This window comes from Falco naumanni, chromosome 1 (genome assembly GCF_017639655.2).
Source record: "Falco naumanni isolate bFalNau1 chromosome 1, bFalNau1.pat, whole genome shotgun sequence".
In the NCBI taxonomy this organism is placed as follows: domain Eukaryota; kingdom Metazoa; phylum Chordata; class Aves; order Falconiformes; family Falconidae; genus Falco; species Falco naumanni.
In genome coordinates, this window is record NC_054054.1 from 71,528,735 (window position 1) to 71,545,046 (window position 16,312).

General features: G+C 39.8%; 1 protein-coding gene across 5 annotated transcripts in view; it reads right to left on the reverse strand.

Moving 5' to 3' along the window:
* The window catches only part of RAP1GDS1 (Rap1 GTPase-GDP dissociation stimulator 1), a 101,500-nt gene that overhangs the window by 41,184 nt on the left and 44,004 nt on the right, over positions 1–16,312 (reverse strand). For 2 of the 5 annotated variants that reach the window (XM_040598850.1, XM_040598858.1), the window contains exons 3-4: positions 6,349–6,471; positions 1,599–1,724 (exon numbers count right to left, since the gene is read on the reverse strand). In XM_040598850.1, coding sequence (XP_040454784.1) covers positions 1,599–1,724; positions 6,349–6,471 — 249 coding nt within the window. Of the gene's footprint in view, positions 1–1,598; positions 1,725–2,301; positions 2,577–6,287; positions 6,472–16,312 lie in introns of those variants that run through there. The other 3 variants (XM_040598868.1, XM_040598886.1, XM_040598878.1) reach the window with 3 other exon arrangements.

Genomic DNA, 16,312 nt, shown 5'->3' on the forward strand with positions numbered 1-16,312 from the left:
ACACTTTATTCATTAGTCTTACCTGAATACACAGGGAAGGTAATGACTGCCCTCCCACAGGAGCATGGCCACACATGGCACACAGAACACATCACTGCCTACCGCAGATTTTATCAGTGCCAGCTTTGCTCCACAGAAGGACAACCAACACAAGGCACATAATACAGCCTCTCTGTACTGGATAAATCCTGCACTGTAAAAGCCAGCAGTAGTCCACAATACCTGATACTACAAAGCCATTTTTGTGTGTCTTTATTGTATTCTATGAAAAGAATCTGGGTTGAACAACAATGACATGAATAGTTATATAGGTTTTACTTATATGAAATAAACCAGTGCCACCTGGGAGTGACCTTTACATCACATATGACCCTGAAATAAAATATAGTAAACAAATTACATTATAGAAAGCTCAACAGCTTCTACTTGAAGTTTCCATGGGGAAGCAGCTGTTCAGTTGATTGCTCACCTTAAAGAAGATCCTAAATGAAAGAATTATACATTAACATCCTCAAGCAGTTGTTAGTCTGTAAATGGAAATGCCAGCATGGAAAATCTGATCAATTTCCTTGAGGTCAAAGGCAAGGTAGTTTAAAACAATACAAAATGTACATTTCCAAACTAGGATGAGAAAAAGTAGCAAGGAGAAAGTTTTTTCAACAGACAGTATTCAGAACAACAAAACTTTTAGTAAATGCAACACAGAACAAAGAAAATTTCTTGCCATATGAAATAAGGCACTAAATCTCAAGATAACAAAATGCTTTTACAATTTCATCTGACTTCCCATCTGCAGACATCCATAGGCTTCTAAATTCCTGTGCATAGAAAGATGTTTCTGGTGTCTCTGCTTCTGTACCATATTTATTGTTTTTTATCAAAATATTCAAAGGAAAGGATAATGAAGTGGCATTTTCAAAACACTACGACTATTGGTTTGGTTTTGCAAATGAAATACCCATGCATGTAATCAACATGAGAAGTCACAATTTAATTTCAAAACTCAATTACTTGGCAGTGCAAAACTTACTGTGCCCACAAAAGGCTAAAAAAAACCCTCACCAACCTTCCTTCCCTATAACCTCTGACTACCAAAACTACCAATATGTAATCTTGAAGCAACTGATTGGCCACACAAGGATTCTGAGAATCAGCAACATAGGTCAGACATCATTTCAGCCACATATTTAGCTCTGCGTTACTTTGAGACTGGTAGAATATGAATATTCCCCTCTGACTCCGTTCCCTTCTGAGACAGTTTGAAGAAAAAAACACCTTTCAGGCCTCTGTGTATATAATACCTGCTCTTTGAAATCCTAGCTCATTATGTTTAAAAGAAAACAAACCCAGGATCACAAATTTTTCTATTCTTATATCCAGCGTATCACAATATTGAATCAGTTGTTTTAACCTCTCTGTCACAAAAGTGTAATGCAAATGTGACATTCAATTGCCCCATACAATCAGAAAAGTCATGTGGTAAATAAAAATCAAGAAAAAAGGAAAATCATCCCCTGGTACAGAATGTACAGAACACCTAAAGCATTTCCCTCCCTCCTACAAGAGCATTGCAAAATATGGCATATTTCAACACTCACGGCTATCGTAGCATATATTGCCCAGGGCACGTCCTGTTTGAAGCAATACTTCCTGGTCTTTGCAGTTTAACAGCTGCACCAAAGGAGGGATCAACCCAGCATCCACACATGGGTTCCGCATAAATTCTGGAAATAATGCAAAGCCTATTAAAGCAAGCTGGCTGTTTTCGGTTTCATGCATTCTAGTTACACTGGCATTGCATCTGGGCCTTTTGCGAGAATAAACATATCCATGGACAAACAATGTAAGTTCTCATGCAAGTTTCTAGAGAATAAGCCCAAGTCAGGATTTGGGCTTATCTTCTTTCCATTATTCATTAATTTAGAAGGAATTAAGAGTATTTAATTGACTTCCATGGAAACTAATTTAGCATAGCTCAGACTGAGCATGTTTTTAGCATCATAAAGAAGTGCTGAAAAGAACAGTGAATTCACAATCTTTTTCTCCACCCCAACAAATTCAACTTAAAATTATTAAATAACACAAAAGATGACTTAAGACTAGTATTCATATTCCAAAATGAGCACCATTTTTTACTCTCTATTCCCTTAATTAGAACTCCCGAGAAGCTTTTGCTTTAAAAAAAAAAAAAAAAAGAATTAATGCCAAGTAACAGGCTCTTTATTTGGAAGGTAAGGAAAGGAAAAGAAAAAGAAAGAATGAGAAATACAAGAGAGATTAGGTGAGCCCAAAGGCCTGTACCTTTCCACAGTCTAACTGATGCCCACCATGGGAGGAAAGCTAGAGGATCCATCCACTGGGAAGCTCTCTGCCTTTCTGTCCTTCCTTCCTGCTATGTCCCCCAGTCACAGAGAACCAAAGTATTATTTCACATCCATGCAAGTCATAGATAGAGAATTATCCTGGTATCAGAGAGATAAAGGACTGGTCTCCATAAGGAGCTACAGTTACACAGGCACTGTGCTGCACATTTTACAAAGGAAATTTACAGAAGCAACCACCTGACACACCAACAGTGTTACTTAATAGTTTACTACTGAGCACCATTCAGAGATGTAGCATTGTAATAGGCAAAAGGTCAATACATTTGTTGTAAACGCAAATTATATCTCTTCCTGATCCTAGACTATGTTGGATCTTCTAAAATCAGCTTACCTTTCTGTTACTTAGTCATTTATGAAACAGAATGAACCAGTGTCCAATTTCCATAAAAAGAGATAAGAAAGTTTTTCTGATTCTGGATCAACATGCCAATAACTCAAAGATTTCATACAATGCTTGAAGTACAAATATATCTTCTTAAATACTCCCTTTGTTGCACCTATTACAATGTTCTTAGATGTTTCTGTAGCTACATATTGTACCTTTTGTAGTTAATCTTGCAGTGTTATTTCAGCTAAAGAAATAATTGTCACAGAGCTATTTCTCACAGGATGATAAACTTTGATATACCAACAAGTAGATGAAGCAGAATAAGCAATATCTATACACTTGCACAGGTCCAACAGAAGACAGTAGTCACCACAACTGACCCACCTTCCTGAGATAATGTAACATCTTAAAATTGTAGACAGATGCTATACTGTGATAAATGGTGATGGTATCCATCGTAATGAACTGAGCAAATATCAGATACATCTGTTCTTTAAAACTGGTCTTGCCATGTCCATGTAACTTTTTATCTATTTTTTTATCATCCACTTTCATCTTCATCTCAATGTTTACTTACTAAATGTATTATGTTCCTTCCTCTGTCCGTTCAGCCTTTTCCTCTTAATTGCCTATAAAACCTCGTCTGTTCTTCAGCTTCTCCCTGCACAGTTTTCTTTTACATCCACTAATTTACCATAGTTTCTACATTATCAAAATTAGATATATTTTTTTTCTCCTAGTCTGTGACAGAAAATGGAACTTGATCTTTCCTAAGAGACTGAGAGGTCTCAGTCTGTTCTGTCATATGTTTAGGTTCTTGCTCATGTGGTGAAAAGGAGTGAGAAACCCTTCCTCCATTTGGAATGAGCAGAAGCTTTCAGTCTCCCATTCAGCAGCAAAATGATTAGGCAATATGCTGAACAAACTTTTATTTATCAAGGTTGTGTAAGGACAACAAGTAAAAGAAATGATGCCATATATAGCAAAATAGATCTGTGAGACAGCAACAAAAATGTGGTAACTGCAACTGTATTTGAAGGTGATACTACACAGAAATAATAGAAGAAAGAAAAAGAACCATTTAGAAGGTTTCCACTAACCTGGAAGGGGGAAATGAAGCTGATCCTTTGAAGGAAACAGTGAAGAATCACTTTAAAAGTTAGGAGGAGAACCACTGAGGACAGAATAATACAAACCAAAGGAGGACAAGACTTCAAAAGAGAAATGTAATTGTGACTTGGTATTACAGAGTATGAAGATGATGTTCTCATTCCTACACTTGGCAAAGAAGAGGACACTGAAGACCTCAGAAGAGGGTTTAAAAGGTCCACAGTGGGGAGAGAAACCCCATGTAGCAAGCACATCTGAGCCTTCAGTATGCCCACAGTAGAAAGGGAAATGGCTGTAGCTAGAGAGACAAGACTGACTAAGGGGAAATCTGTGTGTTTGGATATTTAAAATGGGAGAGATTAACACAGGTTCATGTTTGGAGGAGGAAAAGTCATGTGAACTGGAAAGGTGAAACAGAGCAAGAGCACAAAGAGCTGGAACGGAGGAGATGAAACTTAACAAAACTACTGAGGCAGAGGGATATGATGTCACATGTCTGTATATGTGTGTGTGCGTGTCTCTGTGTGTGTGTCTGTGTGTTGGACCAGATGAGGGGAATAGGAAAGGTCAAGAAGAAGTGGGGAAGCAAAAGATGTTCTTTTATCAGTAAAGCCCAGATTCAGAGTCAGAGGCACTACTACCAGCTCTGCCAGGGCTGCCTGGCATGACCATAGGGAAATCAGTTCAACTGCCAGGGTTTAATGCCTACCATCTGTAGGATGTTGATAACACAACTTTCTCTAAGTGCCTTGAAGCTTGTTGAAAAAAGCTGCAATATAAGCATTTGTATTCTTACGTCAGAGGACAAAGAAAAGAACAGAATTCAAATAAGGTGTTCCCTGGTATCCTGCTTAAGCAATGATTTCAACAGTTAGAATCCGAAGAGGAACACCCAGCTCATCTCAGTCGTGAAAGCACTGGGCACCTTAAATAACTTCTGAATACCTTCACTTTAACCTTACCTGCCAGAGGTCCCAGTTATACCTGCTAATAACTGTAAGAAAAAGACAAAAGCTATTTTGTATGATGAACCAGGTAAGATGCTTTCAAAGTACACTCTGAAGAGCGTACTCATAACAACAATTTAAAAGCTGGCAAGGAAAAGGGTACATGAGAAACTATTCAGAGATTTTGTGTATTAATTCAGATTTGAAAGATACTGGCTAAAATGCTCTGTAAGAGATCTGGCAGGAAACAATGGATAGTAATCAGTGAACATTGGTTTTATTCTTAACTTTCCCCATTCTGAGGTAGGAGCTAAAAGGACTAACTATGAGGATACACAGTTGACTGCAATATTCTAAATATACTTATTATGAGTGTTATTATTAGCATGTGATAGCTGCATTAATCTTATTCTGAAACATCTGTAAGCTTAAATTTCTATGTTTACACTTTTTACTATTTATTAAATAATTTTAAAACTTAAAACCTAACCATATATATATATATATATATATACACATACATATGTCTTCTTGTTGATAATTGTTTCTGAATATCCATATATACATTGTCTCAAAATCAGTGAATTGGGTAGAGGAGGTCACATGGGCTATCAGTAAGAAGCTGTAATACTGTGATTCCAAAGAAAAGGTAGGAAGGGAATGTGGAAACAGTCAGCAATAATGTAGCCCTTTCTCTGTAGAGCATCAGCATGAGAGTTTACAGAGGGAGAGAGATACAGCTGCCAGGCCTGCATGTAGACAGCAGTTAAGAGGCATCCTACTTTTCTCTGCTTCGTGTCTGAGAAAGGAAAGTGCAAAATGCAACCTGTGCCTCTCTGGCTGGGAAAGCAGCAAGTCAAGGAGTGAGAAGTGTCAGCCACAAACCTCCTCTACCCCAGTGTCACAGGGTCTGACAGTAGCGCCTGCCTGCAGATATGACACCATTTATTTGAGCTCAAGGTATACAGAAGATTGGGTGAGCTTTAAGATAATTCTCCTAAAGAAAAAAAAAATCTAAATAGTGGTAGATCATCTCATATGGCTGTATGTATGTAATACATACCAAAATGGATCTTGGGCTCTTGCTCTAATACATATAATGCTCTTTCGATAGCAGTAACTGATTTCCATGTGGTATCAAAGGCTTCATAATGATAATAATGTCATCATAAATCTCAGACCAAAGAAATGATCTACTATCCTTTAACCACCTCTACACATACTACTGTTGTAACTGTGTGCACTATGTATAACTGGATGCACAAATTATGCACATCTTTTTTTTCTATATGCATTTCATAAAGCCAGGTGCATGCTATTTCTGCCCGATAAATTAGACTATTGTGTTAAAAACTAAATAGCATGAAAGTAAGGACTAAAAAAATCCAGCAGCCAAACGCTGTTTTGATTATATTAAAAAGCAGAGAAACAAAATTTGACAAAACAAAAAGAGTGAAAGAGAGGGATATGAAAAGTGTCTAATCTACAAAATGAAAACATAAATGAAGTAAAACATACTGACAAGTGAGGTGAAAAACTGAAGATGTTCCAGCAGAAAAGTTCTTGTAGAAAACCTCACCATTTCTGGCTACTTCTGCTATGATGTTAGCTACTTTTGCTGTGCAGGAAGATTGTGGCGTCAACAGACTTGCGAACACCTGAAGAACTCCACTTTTCTGGATTTTTTCACTTGTCTCCATATCTGAAAAACACATTACACAAAAATGACTTATGCATCAGCTTGCTTTGAGGAAGAAAAGAAAGAAAAGCAGAAGGGAAGTGAAGTCTTCTTAAAGGTAATTATTAAAGTAATTATTTTCCCACATCAAAAGCTAACTGCTGTTTCAGTGATCATATTTATTTTATATGATGTGTTCATAAAACTTAATACTTTGCTATTCCTAATCTTCCTGATCTTTGCAAGGTGACGCTGCGTTGTATATAAACAAATACAGACACATACTCATGCATACATAAGGAAACTATTGGAGAGACTGGTAGAAAGACTAAAGGTCACAAAATGATACGCAGCAGCCTAAAGTACTATGTAAAAATCAAGGAATGGTCCTCTATAATTATTTGAAACGTTCAAGGAATGACAGAGGAAGACTTTACAGCTGAGGGCACAGCTTAATGCAGTGTAGGAGTCAGAAACTGGAGAAGAGGGTGAGCCATGCAGATCCTGGTCTAGACTCCACCTACACTCAGCTCGAGTACCTTCTGCGTTACTCTGCTAAACTATAGTAGTTCCAGTATAGTCTCAGTAGAAGGGAAAGGGAAAAATAACACTGAGTTTCTTGTAGTAGAGATCAAAGATCTGGGACAAAACCTTTCCTCCTTCTGCCTGTAGTATGGACAAATTGTGCAGCTGCTCCGTAACAGGGCCCCACATAGCATTGCTGGCCAACAGCTCTGTTACAAACTGAAAATTAACATTGATTCAACTGCAATTAAAGATAAGGTACTTGATGCTAAAATGTATTTTGCTAATGCTTTCAAATAACATCATATTTGAGATGAATATTAGTGTGACACACAATATGATTAGATGGCAGCTATCACTTTAGAAAGCAGCAAGACTCCTTAAGCCAATCGTCATGGAAGTTACTTGCATTCTCCAAAGATCGCTTTGAGATGCTCTAATTGATGACTTTTGCAAAGCAAACCAAATCCATCTGAATGCAACTCGGTTGGTTGACAGGGGCATTTTTAAGCACTATGTCATGCACAAACCCCCTCATATCACTTAAAAGCTTTACAGTAAGTGCCAGTTAAAATTAAAAAAATTGCTAGAGCTTGCCAGTAATGGTAAGAAACGGATGTAGACATTTCAGAGCTGAAAAGACAGGCCTCTGACCACCACTATCTGCAGCTTCTTAGAAGCGCCCTTACTCTGGTATAAGAGCTATTGACACAGTCAGGCTCGGCAGCAACAGCAGTAATCAGTGGATTTTGGGTTTATATAGTATCTTTCAAATCTGCAAGATATTATATACTTTTGAACAGCAAAGGAGAGCCTTAAACTAATCCAATATTTTTTTTTCAAGACAACATTCTCCAGTTTTACCCTAATCAAGTAAATGCATATTTTATGCACCACAACTAGCTAGTCTTATAGAGCAACAGTTTCCAACCACTCTTTAGCTGTGCTTTCCCTGTGAATTGGTAACATGTCACTGGGCTCACCACCTCCTCCCTCCTCCTCCCTTTGCCCATTCTCAGGGCTGTAACTGATTTTTTACTTGTGTCAGCTCCAGGACAAGCCCTCCTGCCTCCAAGTGCAGGAGAGATCTCCATGAGCTGACCCTGAACAGAAGTCAGCACAAGCCTGGCAGAGGTAACTCACATGGGTTTCATGGCTCATATACAGTATCTACATGCTTCAGTGGCCAGGAGCCAGTGACATCTAGGTTACAGAAAATGGACTAAAAGGAGAGAACTTCAAGTCTGGATTGCAGCTATGTCTCTGTATTTCTGTATTCAGTTCCATCTTGGGATGTTGGTCTTTGGCTAGGACTATTCATCTACAATGTATCAGTGATGACATCTGATGACAAATAGGTCAGGTATCAAAAAAAGATTGATTAATTTCAACATATCATGCATAATATATGTGCTGATTATTTTTAACCTGTTTGCAATCTAGTTAACTGCAATTTTTCAAATGCACTGAGAAACCCTCTCAGTGATATAATGTGATATTAAGTGATTAAGTGATATCTCAGTGATATTATGGCTTCTTTGGAATATTTTATAAGTTCTGACATATAGCATACACTTAGTAGATATATTCTCCCATGGATATATGCAGATGGAAGAAAGGTTTGAATTCAGAGAAAATCATATCAGAACTAAAGACTGGTCCAGACATCTTAGCTGTCTATTAAAGAAGAGATCCTCCTTCTCCCTTCAGTTCAAAACTGAAAGTACAGAATTCAAAATTGAAAATGTAGATATCTCTGAACCTGTAATAGTAGGCAGAAGGCATTAAAGCATTTTCTCCTGACATGCTGCTGAGTTATACAGTATCTAGTCTTATTTTTATGATCTGTAGTTTGAAGGACTATGCATTACTGTGCAAAGCATAAATTGCATAAATAGAACAAAATATATTCTGCAAGAAGTGGGAAAATAAAATTAAATGCTTCTCCAGGTCAATTGTGTAGCAGATATGCACTGATTTATTTTATTAAGATATGCGAGTGACCATAAGGTCACTTTTGCACAGCGTTTAACAGACCTGTCAGAAACTGGGTAATCACCTTGCTGGGATCACACAGATGAAAACAGACCATTGCTTTTTTTCCTACTCAGGCAGTACAGGAGGCACACCTGCATATACACTCTCCTTCAAACCAACATCTCACTGGTTCTTGTTACCCAGGCTAAGTACCAACAACAAACCTTTGCTAGTCACAAAAGGGGGAAGACTGATTAATCTGACTGGCAGTGAGTGTTTCTCTATCACTGGGCAGGGACACAACTGCTACCTCCACTACCCAGACTGAGTGCATAACTGTGGGGAAAAGCACATTACTCTGGCATCAAGCAGAAGAATAGCTACTACCTATGCCACCCACAGTGCTCTCCGAGGTTTTTTTTATTAGTAATTGCCTTGGATGTAAAAAATGCCATGGAGTGCTTCAGCTTGTCTACTACAAGTCTACCTAAGCCCTGCTCTTCCTCTGCAGAACATCTACAATTTACACTTGGTGTAATATACAAATTAATTTGGTGTCAAAATAGAGATATGACTGTATGCCACTAAATCCTTGCAGGTAGTTTATAGTACATCCTCCATATAAGGCATCCTAAGGGAATGTGCCAATAAAATTGCTGTTACATCCTCATGCACATTACTCTAAATGTTCTTGCTTTGTATCTGCAGAATAAATAATATTTTTTTTCTGGGATTATGTATTCATCACATTAACATTCTAATAAAGAAGGTGGGGGGGATATGTGCTGAAATATACAAATTAATTTCTTTAGTCATATGTAATTGGCAGACATTTCAGTTACAGACAAATCAATCTTTTTGGTGGGCTTTTGAAATGCTTACACAAGGAAAGGTGTTTTAATTGGACCAAGACTCCTTATATATAAACCTAAAATTTCCTTGTTAAATCTAGCATTTTTTCTCAGTATTTTTTATATTCTTTTAAAGGAGGAGGGCTTAACAGGCAGATGATGCACAGGACTGCCCCGTGGAAACTTGGAAGTCCAAACCAAAATTCAGGTAGTAAAGTGTTAAAATCATGAAGTATTCAGGCTGGAAAAGACCTCTGAGATCACCAAGTTCAACGATTAAGCTGGGACTGCCAAGTCCATCAATAAACCATGTCCCTAAGCACTGCATCTATGTGTTTTCTAAACACCTCCAGGGAAGGCGATGCCACCACCTCCTTGGGCAGCCTGGTCCAAAAAGAGTGGCTTCATGAACTCTTCTGACAGCTCCCTCAGTACCCTCAGGTGGGTCCCATCCAGCCCCATAGACTTGTGCACGTCTAAGTGGAGCAGCAGGTCACTGACTGTCTTCCTCCGGGCTGTGGGGACTTCATTCTGCTCCTCCTCATCCCGGTCTTCCAGCTCACGGGGCTGAGTACCCAGAGGGAAGCAGGTCTTGCTATTAAAAAGTGAGGCAAAGAAAGCACTGAGTACCTCAGCCTTTTCCTCATCCTTTGTGGCAATGTTCCCCACCACATCCAGTAAAGATTGCAGATTATCCTTGGCCCTTCTTTTGTTTCGAATGTATTTGTAAAAGCATTTTTTGTTACCTGTTACAGCAGTGGCCAGCCTGAGTTCTAGCTGGGCTTTCACCTCTCTAATCTTTGCCCTGCATAACCTCGTGACATCCCTGTAGCCCTCCAGAGTTGCCTGCCCCTTCTTCCAAAGGTCATAAACTCTCCTTTTTTTCCCTGAGTTTCAGCCAAAGCTCTTTGTTCAGCCAGGCTGGTCTTCTTCCCTGCCGGCTCATCTTTTGCCACACGGGGATGGCCTGCTGCTGCTCCCTTCTGCTGAGAAGGGGAATGATAGAGTGGCTTGGTGGGCACCTGGCATCCAGCCAAGGTCAACCCACCACAACGGGACATCTCCCCTGGCTGGCTCACTGACCAGCTGTGTCAGGCAGTTCTTCCACACTTTTCAGGAACCTCCTGGACTGTTTCCTCTTGGCTGTGTCATATTTCCAGCAGACACCTGGTAGGTGGAAGTCCCCCATGAGAACAAGGGCTAGTGATCTTGAGACTTCTCCCAGATGCTTGTAGAACGTTTCATCTGTCTCTTCATCCTGGCTGGGTGGTCTATAACAGACTCCCACCAGGATACCCGCCTTGTTGGCCCTCCCTCTGATTCTTACCCACAAACACTCAACCCTACTGTCACCTTCATTCAGCTCTAGGCAGTTGAAACATTCCCTGACCTACAAAGCTTCCCCACCATCCTTGTCTATCCCTTTTGAAGATTTTATACTCATCCACTGCAGCACTCCAGTCATGCAAGTTATCCTGCCATGTTTCCATGATGGTGATTATGTCAGTCTTGCTGCTGCACGATGGCTTCCAGCTCCTCCCTCCTTGTTGCCCATGCTTCCCCTTTCAGCTCTGCCACCAGGCTGAGCAGATCATCCACCTGGTCATACCTCACACAGCTGTCAACTCTGCTGCCCTCTGGTACCAGCAACAGGCTCAGGCTCTCCCCTGCAGCCCAGGACCTGAACAGCTGCATGTTTACAAGGGAGCTCCATCTCGGCCGCCACATGCCTTCCAGCACTGGCTTTTGGCCAGGTGGAAACCACAGCTAGGTTCCTTCTGGGGGGGCAATGACCACACTATTGGAGCTCGCCTCTTTGAGCTGGTAGGGGGGTGGTGCCCCCCCCAGGTGCCCTGTCTCTGCTCGCCACATTCCCAGGGGATGCTTTGGTATGTGCAGGGGTCCGGGCACCTTCACTCCTGACCATGCCCACGCCGAGTCAGAGCTGTCGTTCTTGGTGTCTCACCACTTCCCACTGCTCAGGGGGCTGGGGCCCCTCTCCCCATCCTCCTTGTTTCTCAGAAATACACAGCTGTAGAAAAAAATACCAAGTTGGAGCTTTTGAAGATTATTTCAGCACAGCTGTAGGTATATAAGCAGTTCATCTGTTTCTTAGAAGTGCCCAAATGGGACAATTACTTTCTAGATACTTGCAAAACATGAGCTATGAGTCTGGTGCCTGACTGCGCACATGTCGTGTGCAGTTCTAGAGCCTGTTCTGCAGTGAGCACTGAAGGCAAAAACTGGATAGGAGGGGACTGCCGCTGCGATTGAAAAGCAAATAACTGCCCTAAATCAAGCCAGACTTATAACCAGAGTGGCATGGCTGATGGTTGTTAGGGCAGGGCCTTTGGAAAGCATGGATTTAGACTGCCCATCCGCTGGGGCCCATGCACCTCTGCCTCTTTTTCGCTCAGCTTCTATAACACAAGTGCTGTATAAATGCATAAAAGGCAATGGGACACAGACAGGGACAGAAACGAAGGGAAAAAATTTCTAATGGCTTTATCACAGACAACCCTCAATTTTTGCCTGTATTTGTTCTCTTTGGAGGCTGGAGAAGGCCTGCCTGGCTTCCTATCCGCATGTGTATGCACAAAAGGGGTATTGTCTGTTAAGGACATGAATCTGCTGCATGCTAGTTTCATTCTGGGCACCCTAGTAAATTACTAGAGCCTAAATAAGTTTTCAAAATAATTTCATTTGTAATCTTTTGAATCACTATTTCAATGTATTGTCAATTGCAGTTGGAGCAAGTAAAACCAAACATTTCTCTAAAAGCAAGAAAGATCTTGGCAAAATCCCGACCATATAATCTCTTTCCATGCTTTCTATAATGGAGAAAAGGGAAATTATAGCCAATGTTTATCACACATTAAAAAGCTGGCTTATGCCTTATCATTTTAACTCCTTTAGCAGAATTGCACGCCCTTTCAAATCTGTTCAACTTGTCTCTTAAGGAAACCTAACAACCTAGGTAGTCTGACGTTAGGGTGCTATACCTCAAAATCCTTTTGCTATGTGTGATGTCCAGATTTCAAATGCTTCCTTTTAAAGCCTGATCTTCAGACTGCATGCACCAACCCACCTGTAGAGCACCCGCTGCCCTCTATCTTAAAGCAAAGACACTGTAGGACTGTAACTGCTGCTTTAGAAACAGCCCTTTTGCACACAATATAATACAGTGATGTGCCATGGCAGCACAACTGGGGCAAAAACCTCTAAGGTTAAACCTGCAGCTCTAGATGTCTCTTTGTATCACTAGATATCAAGACAAAGGGTATGTTATATCACATAGCGCCAAAATCTTATTAACGTCATAGCCAGATGATTAAAATATCAATATCCTTGCTTCTCATGTTTTTTGCAGCGCCTGAAGTCAGAATAATAAAGGGTGTGGGCAGGAAATTCTTTAATGCCATAGATCAGAGCTGGAGAGCTGAGCACCGTGGCTATGAGACTGCTTAATTAAGTAGCAGAAATCACTATAGGAAAAAAATCCAATGAATGTCTCAAATTAAATTCTACACTCTCTTCCCTCTGAGCTCTATTTCCTGTGAAATTTCACTCCTCTCTATTCACTCTTTTCTCCTCTCTGCATCATTTCATCCACCTTCAAGTGAAAGAAAAGGCAAGGACGGGGAAGGCAAGGCAAGGCAAAGCATACCTTTCAGAAGCACTACTACTTTGTCCTTGCCAGCAGAAGGAAGCTATAGGTTCACTGTTCCTGTTCTCTATGAACATTAAGTTTAAGTTACACTATTAGATGTAACTCAACAGTAGTGAAGGCTAGCACTGCAATAATTCCCATGTTGTGGAGCTTTACATGAGAAATGAGGCACGCCACAGAACTGTAAGTGAGCAGCTTTGTGTGTCCTCTTTATTAAGCCAGCTGCGTTTGCAATACACTTTTTTGAAAAATGCATGTATTTCTAGCTGCAAAAATGTTTTATAAACCTCCTGTAGCTACTGTAGAAAATTACCTTGGATTTATAATGTTCCTCCTACATGTACTTTCATCAGAAAAAGAAAGATGAACACATGAATAAATAACGATATGCCACGTGTATTATGAAAGGAACTTCCCACCTGCTCTTTCAGAAGGCAAAAGGGAGGAGAATGAAGGGAGCGAGGGATATCTTTTTAACTGGCACATTTTCCTAACCACCACAGTAAAAAAGGTTTACGTGACCAAGAGTAAGTATTAATGCTCTCTCTCTCCATATATGGCCCCCTCAAGCTCTCTCTCTCTCTCTCCATAGCCTCCTACTGTATTTTCCAAACCACAAAATGGAGGTTTTAGTCTGACTACAAGAGCACAAAAAGTGGGTTGTAAAGAACTTCAGTGAAACAATCTATGTGCTCTCATGTAATAAAGAATACACCGCTGATAAGGAGGCTTTTGCTTAACATACCTTAGCCAAAAAGACTGTTCCAACTATAAAGAGTTGTTTTTACAGGGGGAAAAAAATCCTCTAGTAATAATTTATACATAGAAATACATGTATAAATATAACTTCCTTTTGTTATGCTCCTCCTCACATGGAGAAGCCCCCACAAATACAATCTGCTTGCTCACCTACCCTTCTAACTAGACCCCAAGGAGGCAGGGGGAGAGATTCTCCCTTAGCTGTGCAAATGTTTCCATCATGGTGTTTGCTCTGTTCTGTCTTTGCCAGCAGCAACAGGGACATTCAATTCCTATTTTTGATGACGAAACAGAGAAAGTGCACAGATGTTTGTAATTAAAATCTCAGCTCTAACAAGGAAGGAAGGACAGATGGAGAGAGATTCATCAAGCAAGTAGCTGCATGATTCCTACTGATTAAATTCTCAAAAAGCTGTATCCTAAGAGTAAAGGAAATTCAGGATGAGACCCACCTCTTGAATAGCCTGCTGCAGGTACCAATGAAGTAATTTAATAAAAATACATGACAGCTTTGCCTTCAATGAAGATGTATGCACATCAATACTTCCATGGATATGTCATAGCACAAGGCAGAACATTAAAGTTAGGCAGCTCAGAACCCCTGAGTTCTTGAACTCGATCTAGTTTAGAGCCCTGACACATCGTTTGGTGGATTTATCTGAGCTGTTAGTTTCCCCGCTCCCTCCTTCTGACTTATCCTCTGCAGGAGGTAACCACTTCAGTAGCACAGTTGGTGAAAGTTTGATATTAGCGCCTCAGCTGCCAAGTTCATTGTCTAGCATCTTAGTAGAAATGTTATCCACTAGCATCTTCATGTTTTATACTTGACCCATGTGGACATTTTAATCTGCCTGCTCTGTTACTTGTACTAACTGGACTTACTACAAAGACCCTGGGTAAAGCCTTAAGCATCCTCATGCTTCGGTTTTTCAATCTGCATAAGAGAAATACTAGACTCATAGTGTAAAATCCTTTTTCCAATTTCAATTTAGTTTAAAAATCAAATCAGATTTGAAAGCGGCAAATTATATATGCAGGAAGTGCTTTGTGTTCCTTTTAAGCAATCTCTTAAGAGTGTTCTCAAGCAAGCTCTAATGCCTGCTGTAAAATTCTGCCCAATGCTTATTGGAAGAGTACATCTACATACAAAGGAATTTTTTAGCTACTGATATTTTTACAAAGTTTTGTTGCCAAATTAGCTTAAGGAAAAGCTAATCGTAAGTCATAAGGGACAGAGACAAAACTAAGAATGAAATTTCAGACATGAAATTGTGACTTACATGATCTCTAACCACAACTTTTTGTAAAAACCAAGCTTTTTCCTTCGCTTCTGTATTGCATTTCAGAAACACAGTCTAAAAAGAAATTTGTCAATTCTATTATCTGAAACTGCTATTCACTGATGCCTTCTGCGAAGAAAAATATATATAATATATAATCTTTATTTGGTACATTGTGTATTCAATGAATAGCACTTGGAAGTTAACACTTGGATAAACATCATTTAACTATCTGGCACTAGCTAAATACATCACTATTAAGAGGAATTTATGTAAAATGTAATCCCACTAAGCAGCAGTGATTACCATTCAGTATCATTAGGGTATGCCAGTTTACTGGGAGGCAGTCCAATAAAAAGCAGTCACCTTGATTTAGTATGTTCCAATTAAATAAGTATACTGTAATAATATATTATATATATCACTTACGATGAAACTTCTCTGGATTATGTGTACACAGTGCCATGAAAAGGCAACAGCTTCCTGAGCCAAGATGTAACAAATATCTTACTTCAGCAAAAAGAAGGAACACTCTCTAACACAGTATTTGAGCAAATACTCCCTCTTACAAAACATCCATCAGGATCTCCGACTTTCAGAAAGGGAGTCGACTAGAAGTCTTCTCAGGTAAACTTAATGGACTGCAATGAGCTTAATTTGCTGAGCTGGCCCAATTCAATTAGAACTTCTGGCTCTGCTACAAAATGTTCCTTTGCTACAATTCCTTACACTACATCCCTCAGAAAGTAACATCACCAACAAAACAGACTTTTATTATTTTTGTAGCTTTTGGCAGTATAGCT